At 34.5% G+C, this 16,982-nt stretch overlaps 1 protein-coding gene across 4 annotated transcripts in view; it reads left to right on the forward strand.

Moving 5' to 3' along the window:
* Positions 1-16,982, forward strand: part of NCAM2 (neural cell adhesion molecule 2) — a gene marked incomplete at both ends in the record, with an annotated part of 481,818 nt that overhangs the window by 281,329 nt on the left and 183,507 nt on the right. For 3 of the 4 annotated variants that reach the window (XM_079704995.1, XM_079704996.1, XM_079704997.1), the window contains 2 exons: positions 1,553-1,696; positions 7,887-8,024. In XM_079704995.1, the coding sequence (XP_079561121.1) occupies positions 1,553-1,696; positions 7,887-8,024 (282 nt within the window). The remainder of the gene's footprint in view (positions 1-1,552; positions 1,697-7,886; positions 8,025-16,982) is intronic. The other variant, XM_079704998.1, reaches the window with a different exon arrangement.

Raw genomic sequence — 16,982 nt, forward strand, 5'->3', positions numbered from 1 at the left:
TTACCTATGTGATAACAGTGACCAATCTAGAATGAGAACTGGGGAAGGGACAGCTGACAGGCTTTAGACAGAATAAAAACTGAAAACTCGTCTAATGAAGAATAACATCTAACCAGATTCTTCAACTGCAGGCATTTTTAGTAGCAAGGTTTTCTACACTTAACAGTTCATTTTACGACTTGAGATTGATTGCTTCCTACATTCTTTTCCAACTTCTCACTTTTAGGAATTGTTAACCTGTTTAGGAACACTGAAGCTCATTGACTCCCAGGGTTTGAAACCAGGGTCTATCACTTACACCTGTGGCCTTGAGCAATCACGTAACCTCTCTGTTTCAATTTCCTCGTCTATAAAATAGATATAATTTTAGTACCTACATCATACATAGATTTGCTTTGAGGACTACATTACCTCTTGCATAAAGTGCTTAGAACTTTGCCTTACAATTAATTTGTGGTAGTTGGTATTTCTACCAGTGAAAAATTATAAAAGTGTTTTAGAATACTAGCTCATAAGACATCTCTTCCTTATAGCTTTGTTTTTGTTATTCTAGAAATAGCATACGGGGAAAAAAGGCCAAAGCAACACCAGAGCAAGGCTTCCTCTTAGATGAGTGGGGCAATCTGTTGGAGTATTGTTGCCCTCATTTTTCCTGATTTGATTTTTTTTTTCCCTTCTGTTAGTTTCTAAGCTCCTCAAGGAAAGATGTTTTACTTATTTATATGACCATTTACTGTACCAATTTCATAAATAACAAAGAATTAAGTTAAAATCATCATTTTATAGACTAGTATCTGGAAAGAAGTGTCCTTTGAAATGATACAAAGGAAGATCCCTAGTGCTTTATTTGTGAAGGTAAAAAAAAAAACATTGTTTTTTCTTAGCAAGAACAATGAATTACTTTTGTGAAAATTTCTCATCAAGCATAAATATCCATATTCATACATTCATTCAATACACTTATTGTATGTCTACTGAATGGCAGACAATATTCTAATTCCTAAAGACATTAGTGACTAAAACAGAAAATATCACTGGCCACTTGGTGCCAACATTTTAGTGGGCAGAGACAGACAAAAAGTAAGCTAAAACTAATGCTTAAATGCTAGACATATATGCTATAGGATTCTATAGGAAAGAAATTAAGTGGTTTAGAGACGTAGGGAGATGGCTATTTTGTATGTGGAGGTTGCGCAGAAATTTGAAGGAATTTAAGAGAGTGCAAATGCCCCAGAATGAGAACAAATATGGAGTGTTCAAGGAACTGCCTGAAGCAGCAGCTAGGAGGAGAGAAGAAACCTTGGGATCACAATTGTGGGGCAGACTCCAGTTCATACAGGACCTAGTGTGACATTGTAAGGACTTTGGATTTGATTCTCAGTGAGATGGAATTTATTGGGTAGGAGAATTAGATGATCTGGTTTAAGGTTTTAAAGGATCTAGATTTACCTAATTATTTTATTACAGCATCAATAAACACGGATTCTGAAATATGCTATTGGAAGAAATAAGCAATAATACTTGTATGGTTTGTTTTACTTTCTTTATACAGAAAAACTCACTTTCAGAGAAGTGGTGTCTCCTCAAGAGTTCAAACAAGGAGAGAATGCAGAAGTGGTTTGCCGAGTCAGCAGTTCGCCTGCACCTGTTGTCAGCTGGTTGTATCATAATGAGGAAGTCACCGCTATTTCCGACAGTTAGTATTTTGGTAACTCTCTAAGTTATATGTTCTAACAATATTGCAATTTTTTAAAAGACCAAATCTACCTGAGTAAATATAGCAATTAGATTGTTTGACCCTAAGCCTCAAACAACTGTTTTTTGAGAACCTCAAAGCTCTAAACTAGAGGTTGGCAAACTATGGCCCTCAGGCTAAATTCAGCTCCTCTGCTGTTTTTTTAAGGTGTTATGAAAATTCAGCCAAACCCAATTGTTACATATTGTCTATGGCTACTTTGGGAACAAAGCTGAACAGCTGTGACACAGATGGTTTGTCCTACAAAGCCTACAATAGTTATTTTCTGGAGATTACAGAAAAAAGTTTGCTGACTCCTGCTCTAGATCAAGAAAAGATGATATACAAGCAGTTCAAGGATACTAAACAAATAAAGGAATCAATCCTGATCTATTGAAATTCTACATATTATAATTCAAACAATCCCATGGGTTTATTATATGTAAACTTATAATAATATCTCTATGAATCCTATTTATTATTCTGTCCCTGTTCTTTCAAAGATACCTACATATTCTAAATATTATGATAAGATGAATATGGATAATAGAAAGAAGAGTACATTCATTTCAATTGTCTTCATGATTTTGATTCAGACTGAGCTAAAATTCCAGAATAAAATGACATCTGAAATTGATGCATGATTTGCTTACATTATGCTACTTTATCTTTGTGAATTGGGAGCATTTTCGATTTAGAATATTTTTCATTGCACTTGCATTGCAGAGAGGTACAAAATAATTGAATCTTTTAAAATGCTTTCTATCTTGGATGATTTTGTTTTGTGTTTCTAAGAGATGAAACTTCTACAACATAAGGGAGAGAAGGCAGAGGGTTTCTGTTTTTGAATATGTACAGAGAACGTATCATGATCATGAGAGTAATTTTTTTTTTAATTCTGAGAGAATTTTTCTTGACTTGGCATTTTCACTGCTTGTCAGTTATTGGCTAAAACTCTTTTTTTCTATTATAGTAAGTTAATGAGGTATAATACTTTATTTCCTCTTACTTTATTTTCAGATAACTGCTTTAGGTTTTACTAATAAATTTCATGAGTAAATTGTGCAGTATATTTTCTGCTTTCTTCCCCTCAATAATAAAGAAAAGGCAATTCTTTCATAGCAGTTAAATGACAATGTCTAAACATTTTCAGATTACCTACATCTTAGGCTTCAAGTGTACATCTGGTTTACTGTAAACCATAATTACAAGATGGTTTTGAAATGAGTTTTATTTTTTTAAAAGACAGTTAAATTGATGCTGACTGTAGGCCTCTGGGCAGAGAGTGTGTGCAGCAGGCACTGGCAAGGTCTTGACTGAATGGGCCCAGGGCACCAATCAGCATGTCCATCTTCCCTGAGCAGATGATCCCCCCAGTTAAGTAGCCAGATGGAATTCAAGCCTAAAGACAGTTCATTCATTTGCATCCGTGAACACTGGTGGTTGCCCTATAATATCTACTGTTGGCAATTTATTTGGGGATAAAATCTAATGATTAATTGTCTGATTACAAAAAAAAAAATAAAAGACAGTTAAAGCCTCAAAGCAAAGATTGATGGTCAACTACAGTGCTGATGGAGGAGTGATGCTTCTATGCTACAGCTTACACATTTTTCCCAGTATCCCAGGATGAAATGCTGTGAAGTTGGAATTCCATTATGGCTCTACTCTTTCCTTGTCCCTAAAGCTTCAAACAACTTTTCTAACTGCTCTGTACCTAATTCGGATTTTTCATCTGTAAACAGTAAATTACTATATGCATTTTGAACAACGGTTTGAGTTTAAGTAAGATAGGCTCATAAATAATTGTTAACTGAATGAATAAAATATTTGACTCTATATCAGATTCTCAATAAATAACATTTATTTTTCTTGTTCCTTCTCATTGAGTTTTTAATTCTTGGGAACCAGTTAAACATAGAAACTTAATGCTGAGTTGCAGGGAAGGCAAAATACAAGTTTTTAAAAAGGACGTAAAATTTGTTCTGACTTTGGGATGTAAAGGATGTAGGGGAATTGTGAAGATGAACAAACTTTTCTAACCTTTTAATATTTGAGAAACTTGCCACATACTTCATTATCAAACACTTATTACATTCATAACAGATTTATAAGAAGTAATATTCTTCAGATTTTTATACTTTATGTGATCCTTTTATTAAAACTAATGAAATAAGATTAGGTTTACAACCATGAAAGGAACATATATGGGGATTTAGAATAATGCAGTGTGTACAGATAACTTTCTGAGGCCTTAGTGTGGCAAAGGAATAAAGTTTAAAGTCTCCATATGAAACAATGAAGGTTTGAAAATGTCCATCTTATTAACCATGCTTTTGGTAGCAGCTGTGTGACAAATAGGCAGAATTAATGTTCCCACAGACTACGCAAAGTGGAGGTTTACCATGTTGTTTGTTGAAAGGAAATCCATATGCTAAAGAATCAAAGTATTTAGGGAGGAAAGATGACATTTTGTTATAAAAGTTGAATATCCTGACTTTTAGTCTCCACCTTGATGGAAGGATATGCTATTGCAGTTGCCCATTCTACCTCAACCATTTTGAAAGTTATCTCTGAAACTTCCTAAACGTTTTGAGCATTTTCTAATGAAGTACCCTTTGGGCATCAAAAACTATGGATAAAATCATCTTGTTCAATAAAATTTGTATGAAATCTACTTCCAGTATAAAAAGTCATTCAACAGTTATTGAGCACTTAGTATATTTCGTCTAGTGTACTAGAAGGTGGCAATTCATGGTTAAAACGATGAACAAGCCCACTACCCTCAGCATATTAATAATCTAGTGGAAAAAAATCGATCAATGAAAACAAGGTATGTTGGGGTATATGATAAGGAAAGTGCAGTGATAGAAGATGATAAAGAGCGAGCACCTGAACTAGTTAGGGCAGAGGAGAGTGTTCAAGGTGCCTGCTGAGAGAGCAAAGCAACCTTTAAAGATGAAAAGGGATTAGCCAGCTAGAGAATGGTGGAGACTTTTCAAGAGGAGAGGACACCATATACAATGGCCCAGAGGTGAAATCATGAGTGGCACGTTTCAAAAACTGAATTAAGTTCATTGTAACTAGAATTTATGAATAAGTACAACTAGAACACTTACAATAACTAGGATTTGTAAATAAAGACTAATAAGAAAGGAAACTGGAAACTTCGAAGGTTGAGCCAAGTCAATATGGCCTTGACGTCTCTATTGAGAAGTTTAGAACCTATCCAAAGGTGACATCACTAAAGGGTTTTAATTAAGGCAGTGACATCACCTAATATGTATTGAGAAGGATATCAGTGCTTCAGTGAGGAGAATGAATTGGATGAGAGTCAAGGCCAAGCTCCAGACAATGAGAACAGTTCAAATCCAAATGAAATAATTGCTGAGGGAAAAGTAGATTCTAGACTAAGAAATAATAAAGGGAGAATTGATAGGATATGGGTTTGATTGGATATGCACACTAAGAGAGATGGAGAAGTCAAAGATGACTCAAGGAATTTGTCTTGGGCAACTAGCTCAATGTAAAGACCTGTGAAGACAGAACTGGAGAGTACCATATGAGAAATTTCAGGTGGAGCTAGTAAGCCAAATTTTAAACACGCTGAGATTGAAGTATTTACAACCCTTCTAAGTTCGTACATCTGGTTGACTCTTGCACAATTCTGGAATCACAGGAATCATCTGGTCTGAATAAAAATTGTGAATCATCAAAATATAGGTTGAAGGCATAGGAGTAGATGAGGCAAGCCATTCAGTGTTGTGGAATGAGAAGAAAAGGGGACTTTAAAAAAATAACCTGCTTAAAGAAACATAAAGCAGACACCTTATTGTGTATAATTTGATTTAACTTATTTTCTTACTGCAATAATAAAAATGTGGATGTCTGTAAAACTGAGATAAATAGATCATCTCTAATAGTTAAATAGTTCCAATATCTATAGTTATGTGTGATTGATTGAAGCAGTGCTTTCTTCAAATGCTTTTTGTAAATACATATTTATAATGCTCTTTGGTTTGAGAGTTTGCTAACATCATTCCATGGACTTTACACATATACGTAGAATTTTTAGTTGAGGATGATACATATTTTAGTGAGTTAGAAAACATAATATTACAATGATTTAGTTATGACTCGTTGCATCCCTCTCTAAATTTGAACTTTTTAATTCATACAGTTGACCCATGAACAACACAGGGGTTAGGGTGCCGACTCAACATTCATTCAAAAATTCAAGTATAATTTATAGTTGGTCCTCCTTATCCGAGGTCCCTCCATATCTGTGGTTCAGTTCTGCATCCTCAGATTCAGTCAACTTCGGATTGTGTAGTACTGTATTTACTATTGAAAAAGATTCGCATATAAGTGGATCTGCACAGTTCAAATCTGTGTTGTTCAAGGGTCAACTGTAATTGCTGCTCATTCTAATTTCCAGCAACATACTTGAATAGATTTTTTTTTCATTTACTTTGAAATGTCATGCATTTTTAAGAGTTCTGAGTTATTCCAGGATTTGCTATAATTTATATTTCTTGCAGATTGCCTTTCTTTCTCTCCAGTCTCTTCTTTGGTGAGAAAATGTACCAGGGGAAAACATCTGCATAAAAAGTTTTGTATCTCTTCTTAGGGTTACCCAAAAGGTTAAATAAATATTTGAGGAAAGTTTATACTTTCTGGGCTGAAAATTATGTATCTGTAGCCTTGTAACTGGTATTTTCTTTCTGAGGTAGCCTCAGAATCTACACATTTCCATTTCTTATTAACTATCTCTTAGACAATGAATAACCACATGCTCACCTATTTTAATGACCTTCTATAGTCTGATAACTTCCTTATTTGTATTTAAAGCCCAAACTTCTACTTTGACTTAAGGAATTGCTGTGAAAAATGAACCCTAAATACGAATGGCTTAATGTCATAGCAATTTATTCCTCACTCACGCAAAGTCCAATTGGCAGCAGGGGCAGAGGCAGGATTCTATCCTTCCATCCTTTCAGTGATCTAGGTTGAGGGAGGCTGGACCATTTTCTCATGTGGCTTCTGTGTTTGCCCTAATATCTCTATTAAGCCAGCAGATAGGGGAAGAACAATAAATATTGGAAGAGTCTCAAAAAGTAGCTTTAACAGTAGATATCCAGAGGTGGGTACCTTAAATTAATGACATTTCTACCTTACCAAAGGTCCCAAAGGGGTCAAGGATGCTTTCTCTTATTCATCAATGTATCCAAATACAGTACCTAGCAAAGAGATGATGTTCGATGATATCTATGGATGAATTGATTAATGAAATTTAGGATATTACATTTATAACATGTTTCAAAACAGAACTGGATATGAGAACATTCTTTACTTGATAAGAAGAGGAAAGTTGTTAAGACTGCAAAGACTGCAACAAAATTGTGATGATTAAAAACTAAGCCAGGCATTATGGAAAATACTGTCAGGCTGAGATGCTACTTAGGCTAGCCAGGTTATTTTCATCAATCAGCTAATGCATGCCCTATAACAGCTTAGTTTTGTATTTATGCATGTGCATATACTCACACATAAAATGGAATCCAGGTAAAATTAATGAAGTCTAATCTGTTCCTTCCTAAAATGGATGATCTTGCATTTAGAAAAAAAAAATCTTTCAAATAAATCTGAGATATGACCATTTTATATGCCCTCTACATGACTTGAATATTATTATATATTTTAGCTGCCTCCTCAGGGTATGTGCAATTATTAGTTTAATTATTGTGTGAGGAATGATATTCAATCAATTTTCTAACCCTTTTCCTTACCCAAGTTGCTACATATTTACAGTCAAAACGTCTTTGTGTCTGCTGTATCTGATCTCTCGCCTTTGTACTTTTGTGTATCATTTCTGCGTTCAAAGTACCAAGGGCAAAATAATAGCCTAACCGTGTTATGTGGAGATAAAGTCTCAAATGTATTTTTGAAAAAAAAATGTGTAACCAGGCAGTGTAGAGTGGAAAAATTGAAGTCATGAAACTATATTTTACTTTCAAGTTTGAATTTGTTTGTTGATGAAAAGTTTGATAATGTTAGACAAGTTCCATATTTTAACACTTAGCAATTTAAAGCATGCTGGATTCTGCCTTCAATTACTGATATCATTTCCTCCCCTTCGCTTACCTTACAGATCGGTTTGCTATCTTAGCCAACAATAATCTGCAGATTCTCAACATCAATAAAAGTGATGAAGGTATATACAGGTGTGAAGGAAGAGTGGAGGCTAGGGGAGAAATTGACTTCCGTGATATCATCGTTATTGTTAATGGTAAGCAGATAATAATTAGTATGTATCTTTTTGTTGCATTTAGCAATATGTTTATTAAAAGGGCAACCATGTAAATTCAGCACTCAAGACTTCCCTAACAAACCTCTTCTATACCTAGAGGAAAACTCCTCAGCTCTAGGGTAGCATCTGTTACATTGTATTACAACCTCAAGGGCAGGATCTGTGACTTATTTGTCATCCTCTTTTACAAAGAGTCTATAAGGGAGTAGTTGCCTTTTTCTGGCTTTGTAGTTGTTGAAAGTATGTCAAATGAAATACAGTAAAGTATGATACTAGATTTTACTTTTAAATTATATTAATTACTTGCTTCAACTAATTAACAGTATTTGCAGGTTTTACCAAATTATATAATTGAATACATAGTTACCCTTTGAAATATTAATGGACGTTAATAGCTAAGTTTATGACATCAAGATGACGTCTTTTCCTCCAAATTTGGCTTCTTTACTCTATTGCATGCCTGGGTTAACATGACATTCTGTGAGGCAGAAGATAGATTAATGTTATCCTAGTTATCTCCACTTTGGTAATCTAATGTGTCACCAAGATGCACACTGTATTTCTTTAACATCTCTCAAATATACTCTATTTTCCCTACCATGCTTTCCATGAGTGCTGCCCTTTCCACTTCTTTTTTTGTATTTTTCTTGTGTGGCTGTAAGTTGTTTGTTTTCTCTACTCTCAATTTCACAATTCCAACTTTCTGTCCTATCAACCTTTCAACACTTAAAATTGTCAGTGTTTTCCATTACCTTCAAGACAAAATAAAAACCACTCTTCATGGTATAGGAAGTCTTTTATAATCATCAACTACCTTCTCTAACCATCTGCTCATAGGTAACCCATTCTTCAGCCATATGGAAATACTAGTAGTAACACTACACAAATGCACTTGGACTTTTTTCTTCTGTTTTAAAATAAATTAGAAATAACCATAATCACAGAATTCTAGAAGCAGAATGTAATTTGTTCTTTCTGGAATAGACAAAATATGAATTTAAAGAGTTAGCCATGAGTTTTCTATCAGTTAGGGCTGGGAAGGGGAAACATAAATCAGTGTCTTCTTCCATATCCTATGCACCTCCCACCATGAGCTATCTCTCCAATTTCTTGAAGAGACTGGAGAAAACACCAGGAATAGCATATAGATCTAAAAGAGTTATTTGGTTTTTCCTTTCCTGGAGTGAAGGTATTTTAACCACAAAATTCATGCTGAAAGGTAAAGAGAATATTAAATCACTGAGAATTTTTTCTCTCCTCCTCTAAGTCTATAATTAATTGAGATTCATGGATAACATAATGGAATAGACCAGATGGTTATTAGGCAGGTGGGTAGAAACTGCACATGCTCATCGGTGAGTCCAAAGTGTCAGCCTCCTGAGAGAAGACTTTCAGAGCCTTTTTTTGGTGTGCAGAATCTGGTATTTATCGAGTGCTATCATCGATGGAAGTTTTGGCCTTCAGCCCAAGAGGAAAATTTCAGTGCATTAAGAATAGGTTTAAATATGGAGATGAGTACTATGTTTGTAACTGTATCTATATATCTATATTTTTATATCTATAAGTATTTCTAATATTTGTCCCTCTTTATTATGTACAATGAACAAAGGTAACTTACAGTGTCTATTTAGTTTCTTAAGTATTGACTTAACCATCTACTGTCCTTTGTTTCTGAAAGAATCTAAGGTAGGAAATATAAGGGTATTTTGTCACGGGCAAGACCTTGTGCTCAGTATGCTCTTATGAAAATGTGGGTTATAATATTAGTTAATAATATAAAGTTTTTTTAAGAAAGGACTAAGTTTATAGGAAGCAGTATATAAATATGTACTATGCTGTATGTTATATATGTATGTATATGTAAAATTATGCATATATTTTTACACTAAAACATTAATTTGAGTCTGATGTGAAAAAGGAAACGTCATCTAGCAGATGTAACATATTAAGCCTTTATTATCCATTCTGCTATTGTAATTTCTACTTTAATATAGTTATAACATGTTCTAATCTATCTCCACACTAGATTATCTGTGAGTGTTTAAATGTGATTACATTTTTCTTAAAGGAAGGATTATTTGGGTATAAGTGGGTTCAATTAACAAAGTTTGAATCTTCAAGTCTATCATGATCTGCATCCAATCTGGAATATTTATTTCTATGTCTATACTTATTATTTTGGAGTTCATAAGGACATAAACACTGGAATGTGTTCTTTTGTGCAACTCACATCAATCATGTATGTAATATCCTGTTGTGACCGCATCACACTGGCCTCCAAAGCAAACCATCCTCCTTCCACTCCCACTTTTCCTCTAACAGAATCAGTTATATGTCCTAATCTGACCTTCTTTACTAGAACACTGCTTTATCTCCACTTCTTCTTATTAGTCACATTTCCCTGTTATGGTCACAAACTCCCATATCTTAGAATTCCTGGAACCAATTTCTTCAAAATAACGGTGTCCACAAAATCAACCATTGATTTATTCCCCTTTCTGGATGATGCAGTTGGACCCTGTCAATGCATTGACTAATGCCACCAGACAGCTGTGCTTTTCTCTCACATTTTGCCTTTACTTCAGTCAGAAAAATCATTCTCTCCAGTCTTATTGACTCTTGCCCTGCTTACCTACTCCTTTTAAATCTTGAGCCCTCTCTAAAAGTATCCTTTATTATTTACCTCCTACAAAACCTCTTGCAGATGTTCAATGAAAACTTTGAGGTTGCAAAAATTAATAATAAAAAAAGCACCAACTTTATCCACATTATCTTATTTTTCTTCAGTTACAATATTTGACTTATTACATGCTTCTCTCCCCAATTTATAATGCATACCTCCCTCTTATTTGCTACTAGTTTTTATTCTTGCTAATTTAGTCTTTATCATGGACTTTTTTTCAACTCCTTTCATCTCTAAGTATATTGAAGTCCCAACCAAATACTCCAGTCAAATGTTCTTCACATTCACTGCTTTCTTGGCAAGTCCTGGCTCTGGAAGAAGCTCTTCTCTTTTCCATTGTTTGCTCTTTGCAACTTTTCCCTAACATTTCCTTTCTTCCAATGCATAGTCTATTTTTTCAACAATTAGTTAAAAGGTATCCTTGCTAGTTTATAGTACCAGCCATACCAAATGTTAAGGATCTTTTTTTTCCCCCTTAACTCCCTCTATGAATTCCTTATGATATTTCTCAATGACTGTGTATAGTTTTTCAAAAATCTTTATCTCCCCTCCCTTTAAAGGGTTATACATCACTGCTCATTGCCATGTGAAGTGTGGTGCTCCCACAGTGGAAGGATTATGCATCTCCACCCAACTGATGATATGACTTGCTCTGGCCATTGGCATATAAGCAAGCATGATATACACTATGGCTGAAATTAAGCTTCAGGAAGAATCACATATTACTTCTCTTGCACTTTCCTCCTGCCATGAAAATAGCATGACCCTAACAGAGACTTCTCCTTTATCTTGGGGATAATGGAGAAGACACGTGGAGCAGAGTCACAGATGATCTGCAGGTGCAAACACATAACATAAATAAGAAGTAAAACACATTTTTAAACCCTGAGATTTTAGAGTTATTTTTTATGACAGAAAAGCAGACAAATTCAATGCCAGTGGCTTTATTTATTTATTTATTTTTTTGCTGTACACAGGCCTCTCACTGTTGTGGCCTCTCCCGTTGCGGAGCACAGGCTCCGGACATGCAGGTTCAGCGGCCATGGCTCTCGGGCCCAGTTGCTTCATGGCATGTGGGATCTTCCCGGACTGGGGCACAAACCCATGTCCCCTGCATCAGCAGGCGGACTCTCAATCACTGTGCCACCAGGGAAGCCCTGAATTAATATTTTTGACTATAGTTTTGCTGTTATTTTGTATTGCACTTATATATTTATTCAGCAGGTAAATAAGAAGTGCTAGCTATATTTTTCATACTTTGTTAGGCTCAGAATACTAACAGATCTAATAGAGCATTATACCCCTCAAGGCACTTACAGTTTTATCTCAAAAACTTAAAATAATCAACTTTCCTAAAGTCCCTGATTGTTTATGGAGTTGCTGAAGACAAAAACATATAGCAAGTGCATTTTTTATAGATATTTACAGCCTCTTTTATAATAAGAAGGGGAATCTAATGTAGCACAAGAAGAGACTTGGTGTTTGGTATAAATCTATTGATGAAAAAGTATTATTTTGTAGAAAAAAAAAAGGGAAATGTATTGTAGACAGATAAAATAGTATCTGCAAAAGCAAAAAGAGTGTAGGATGTGAAAAAAGATCTAATACCTTAACTGTTACCAGAATATGAAAGTTTTAGGGAGAGAGTGATGGTGATGTTAGCCAGTTGATTTGGGGAGTAGGTGGAGATGTAGCTGCAAAGCAGGAGGGGCCAGATAATGGGGGACTATGGACTTTCTTCTAAGAGACAAAGATGAGCTGCCATTTAAGAGAAGGGTACCTGAGAGAGAGAAGGATGGAGGCAAGGAGAAGAAATGAGTTCAAGTCAGAGATAAGTAGGGTCTGTGCTAAAAGACAAAGAAATGAAGAGGAAGGTATATAATCAGATAGTGTTTGTAACAAAGCTGTTGTGCTTACAAGTGTGTCACAGAGGCAAGAGCAATAAAGACTTAATTTCAAGACTTCTAATGTGGGTTCTAGGCTTCCAAAGTAGTAAATGCAAGCAAAAGTGATCAATAAGTAGTGAATTGAAATATATCTGGTGAATTTGGCAATTATGAGTTTACAAGAGACATTATGGTGAACAATGTCATTTACATGGCCTGGGCAACATTCAGACTGCAATGACTTAAAGAATAAATGTACATGTACATTCACTGAATAAGAAAATATTGAAGGTACAGTACCTATTACCTCAGCTTGTTGGAACCAGCTATTAAATGAGAAACATTAAAAAGTTGAATGAGGGGCTTCCCTGGTGGCGCAGTGGTTGAGAGTCCACCTGCCGATGCAGGGGACATGTGTTCGTGCTCTGGTCCGGGAGGATCCCACATACTGCGGAGTGGCTGGGCCCATGAGCCATGGCTGCTGGGCCTGTGTGTCCGGAGCCTGTGATCCATAACAGGAGAGGCCACATCAGTGAGAGGCCAGCATACCGCAAAAAAAAATAAGTTTAATGAGGACCAGAGGAAGTGACTGGAGTGTTAGGACGTTTGTAAGGAAGATATACCTTGAACATAAAGAGGATATATTTTATGCTGAGCCTGGAGGAAATGAATCAAAAATGGGTGAGAATGTGGGTTAATTTACAGGTAGGTCTGGTTGATAATTTGAGAGAAATCTTGCCCCATGACTTCAATATTCTATTTCTAATCACTGACTTCCTCATCTACCAAACATTGATGTACTACTGGTATTTTACCAATATTTTTCAACATATTTATGTGTTCATACCTGCTCTTTACTGGATCTTAAGTAAGTTTTCCAAATGCCTAAAACCTTCCTTTTCATTAACTTCCCAGTGGCTACCTTGATCTTATTATTATACCTTATTACATTTTTATTAACTTGCTGAATTTGCTGGCCATCTTTTCTATACATTTCTGAACTCTTTTAACTAGATAATTGTACTACACACACACACACACACACACACACACACACACACTTATACACAAATCATGAGTAAATTTTTAAAAAGAGGATCAAAATTACTTCTCTTGCTTTAACCCATGCCCATCCTCCATCAGATTCCTAGCCCTTAGTTAAATAAAATGATCTCCCAAACTACTCAAAAAATGATGAAAAGACCTGGAAGTAACTTTTAAATTAAAAAATACAGCCAATAGAGTGTTATTTTTGAAAATGTTCTTTTAAAGTGTAATGATTCATTATTTTCTGAATATTTTGTAAATTTGTGAAGAATGATCCACTAACTGCTGGTTCAGACTTGGGATAATGGGAACAGGGACAATTGAGAATAGATGAAAAACACTTAGAAGTATAATTTTAAAGCAATTGTGTCTTTAGTTTTCCTTCGAACATTAAAATCAACAGTTAATGACAATGGCCAGAGATATCTGTGCAAGTAGGTATCTGAATGTATACCTCTATTCCCTCAGGCAGTGTATTTTATATTCCTACCTATTTCTAGCCAGTTCTTAAAGTTAAGAAAATTAGGAGAAAATACTTTTCCTTTTATTAAAAATGAAAAGTCAGAATTTTTCTCTTCAACTATTATGCAGTGTTATATAATGTAAAACATATATACAAACATAAAAGACAGTAAAGCAACCTCTTGTATATCAGTAATATAATTGACTCAAACATGCAGAGAGGTTTTTTTCTCCCATTGTGGAGCACAGGCTCCGGACACACAGGCTCAGCAGCCATGGCTCACTGGCCCAGCTGCTCCGCGGCATGTGGGATCTTCCCGGACTGGGGCACGAACCGGCGTCCCCTGCATCAGCAGGCGGACTCTCAACCACTGCATCACCAGGGAAGCCCAGAGAGAGATATTTTTAGTCAGTTCAATGACTGCAAGTTATGAGAGGATTGGTAATTTATAACAATATTATATAATATATAATTCACCAAAAGGTCAAAAAGTAAGCATTTATCAAAACCAGAATATTTTCTAATTTGATAAAACATTTTTTTTCCTAATGATCCCACTTAATTTCAAAGATTAGCAGTCTGGAAATACAAGGAAAGAAAAAATATATTTTTTTTTCTCCTTAATACTTATCCAATCATTATATTAGAATTTTCAGATAATAGAAAATTAGGTAGATTGATAGATAACCAACAAAGATCTAGGCACGTCTTTGTCTTCTCCTCAGCACCAATAATTAATTGATGTGAATAGTTAATATAGCTTCTTACCTTTTCTTCTATCTTTATTTCTCTTCTGCCCAGAATTTCCTGAGTACACTTAAAGTGGAACAATGTCATATTTGAAAGCCTATAGAGAAGTATTTATTTATTTTACAACATATTAATTTTAATCCCCAATTAAAAGAGAAGGCAGAATTTTCTCATTGTTTGAGTCAGGACCCTACTCTGAATTCGCCTATCTTCTGAATGGCACCTCTTGGTCATGTAGGAATTGTCCTTTTCTATTTTTTCTCTAACATTTGGTCAATAAATACAGAAGTGAATCCTGTCATTTGTAAAATAATAACAACACTATCTGAACAACAATAACAACAACAGCAACAAATCTTCAAGAAATCTGTAGAGGGCCAGGAGATACTGTAATAATGAAAATGTTTAAAATTCCATGGAATCAAACAGTAACTAAAAGTTACTACCAACCTACCACCTGACACTGTGGAAATAGTTGACCTTCAGTACAATTAATGTCTAAATTACTTTGGAGAGACATGCTCTGGATACTTATACTTTTACAAAAGTCATAGGATATGATGCAAATAAATAATAAAGGCAAGAGATACAGGTCATAAGTAACTTGTGGTGTGAATAAAATACTGATATTGCTTCCTAAGTTACCCTTTAGTGCCACCCATTTTGAAAAACAAAAGTCATGAATGGTTCTCTTGCTCTTTTGGGCAGCCACACTCTCACTGTCCTTTATTCCCTATTTTCTGATCAGTGTGGCCAGAGTTTTAGCAGTTATATTGGTCTCTCAAAGAAACAGATTTAGTTTCATTGATTATTTTTTTTTATTTTACTTGTTTATATTTTATCAATTTCCAGTCTGACCTTTATTGTTTTATTTTATCTGTGGTTTAACTTGATCTTTTAATGTTTTTTATTTAATTTAAACCTCAAGGCACTGATTTGAATCCTTTCTTCTCTTCTAATGAATACATTTGTTGCTCAAGAATCCGCTGTATGTATTGCTTTAATTTCCTTCCACAACTTTCAACATGTTGTGTACACTTTGCCATTCAGTTCAAAACATTTGTAATTTCCCTTTTATTATTTGTCTTATATGTTGTTTAGAATTGTGTTATTTAGTTTCCAAATATTAAACATGGGGATTTTTCAAATACTCTTCTGTCATAATTTCTAATTTGGTTCTAATGATATCGAAAAGACACTTTTTTGATTTAGATGGTTTCAAATGTATTTCCTGTACAGTAAAACAGAAAGTGTAATCTGCTGGCTTGGTTGGAGTTTTGGTAACCATCAGTAGTTAGGGTCAATTGATAATGTTGATCTAGTTTTTTCTATCCTTTTTTAACTTCTTGTCTACTTGCTCAATAAGTTATTAAGAGGGGGCTGTTTACTCTCTAATGAAAGTATATAGATTTGTCTATTTTTCCTTGTAATTATAGCAGCTTCTGCTTCATGAGTTTGGAAGCTCTGCTATTATATTCATAGAAGTTTAGAATTATATCCTCTTGATGAATTGACTTCCTTTTTAATAAGAAGTGATCCTGTTTATCCTTGGTAATATTCTTTGCTCTGAAACCTACTTTGATATCAGTAAAACTAACCACCTTTCTTTTAATTAGCATTTCCATGGCATATATTTTTCCTTCCTTTTAATCTTAACCTTAACCTAATTGTTTCTCAAGGACAGTACACAGTTGGGTCTGTTTTTTTTTGTATTAATTCTAACAGTCCCTGCCTTTGTATTGGAATGTTTACACAATTTATATTAAATATCTTATTGATTTAGTTGGATTTAAGTCTTGCTATTCTATTTTTCTTATCTGTTTTTGTTCCCTTTTTCTTCTATTTCTGCCTTATTTAGATTTCAGAGTATTTTTAATCCATCATTAATTTTCTATTTTGGCTCATTAATTATAGTTTATTTTTCTGTTATTTTAGCAGCTGATTTTCACAGTCATTTTTCAAGTGATATGATACTATTTCACATATTGAATAATAATACCCTCTTCTAGCCCTTGTGCTGTTGTCATCAGATTTCTTTTATATCAAATCATGTATTAGTTTTCTATTTCTGTGGTAACAAATTACTACAAATTCAGTTGCTTGAAGCA

The sequence above is a fragment of the Hyperoodon ampullatus genome (genome assembly GCF_949752795.1).
Source record: "Hyperoodon ampullatus genome assembly, chromosome: 5".
Lineage (NCBI taxonomy): Eukaryota > Metazoa > Chordata > Mammalia > Artiodactyla > Ziphiidae > Hyperoodon > Hyperoodon ampullatus.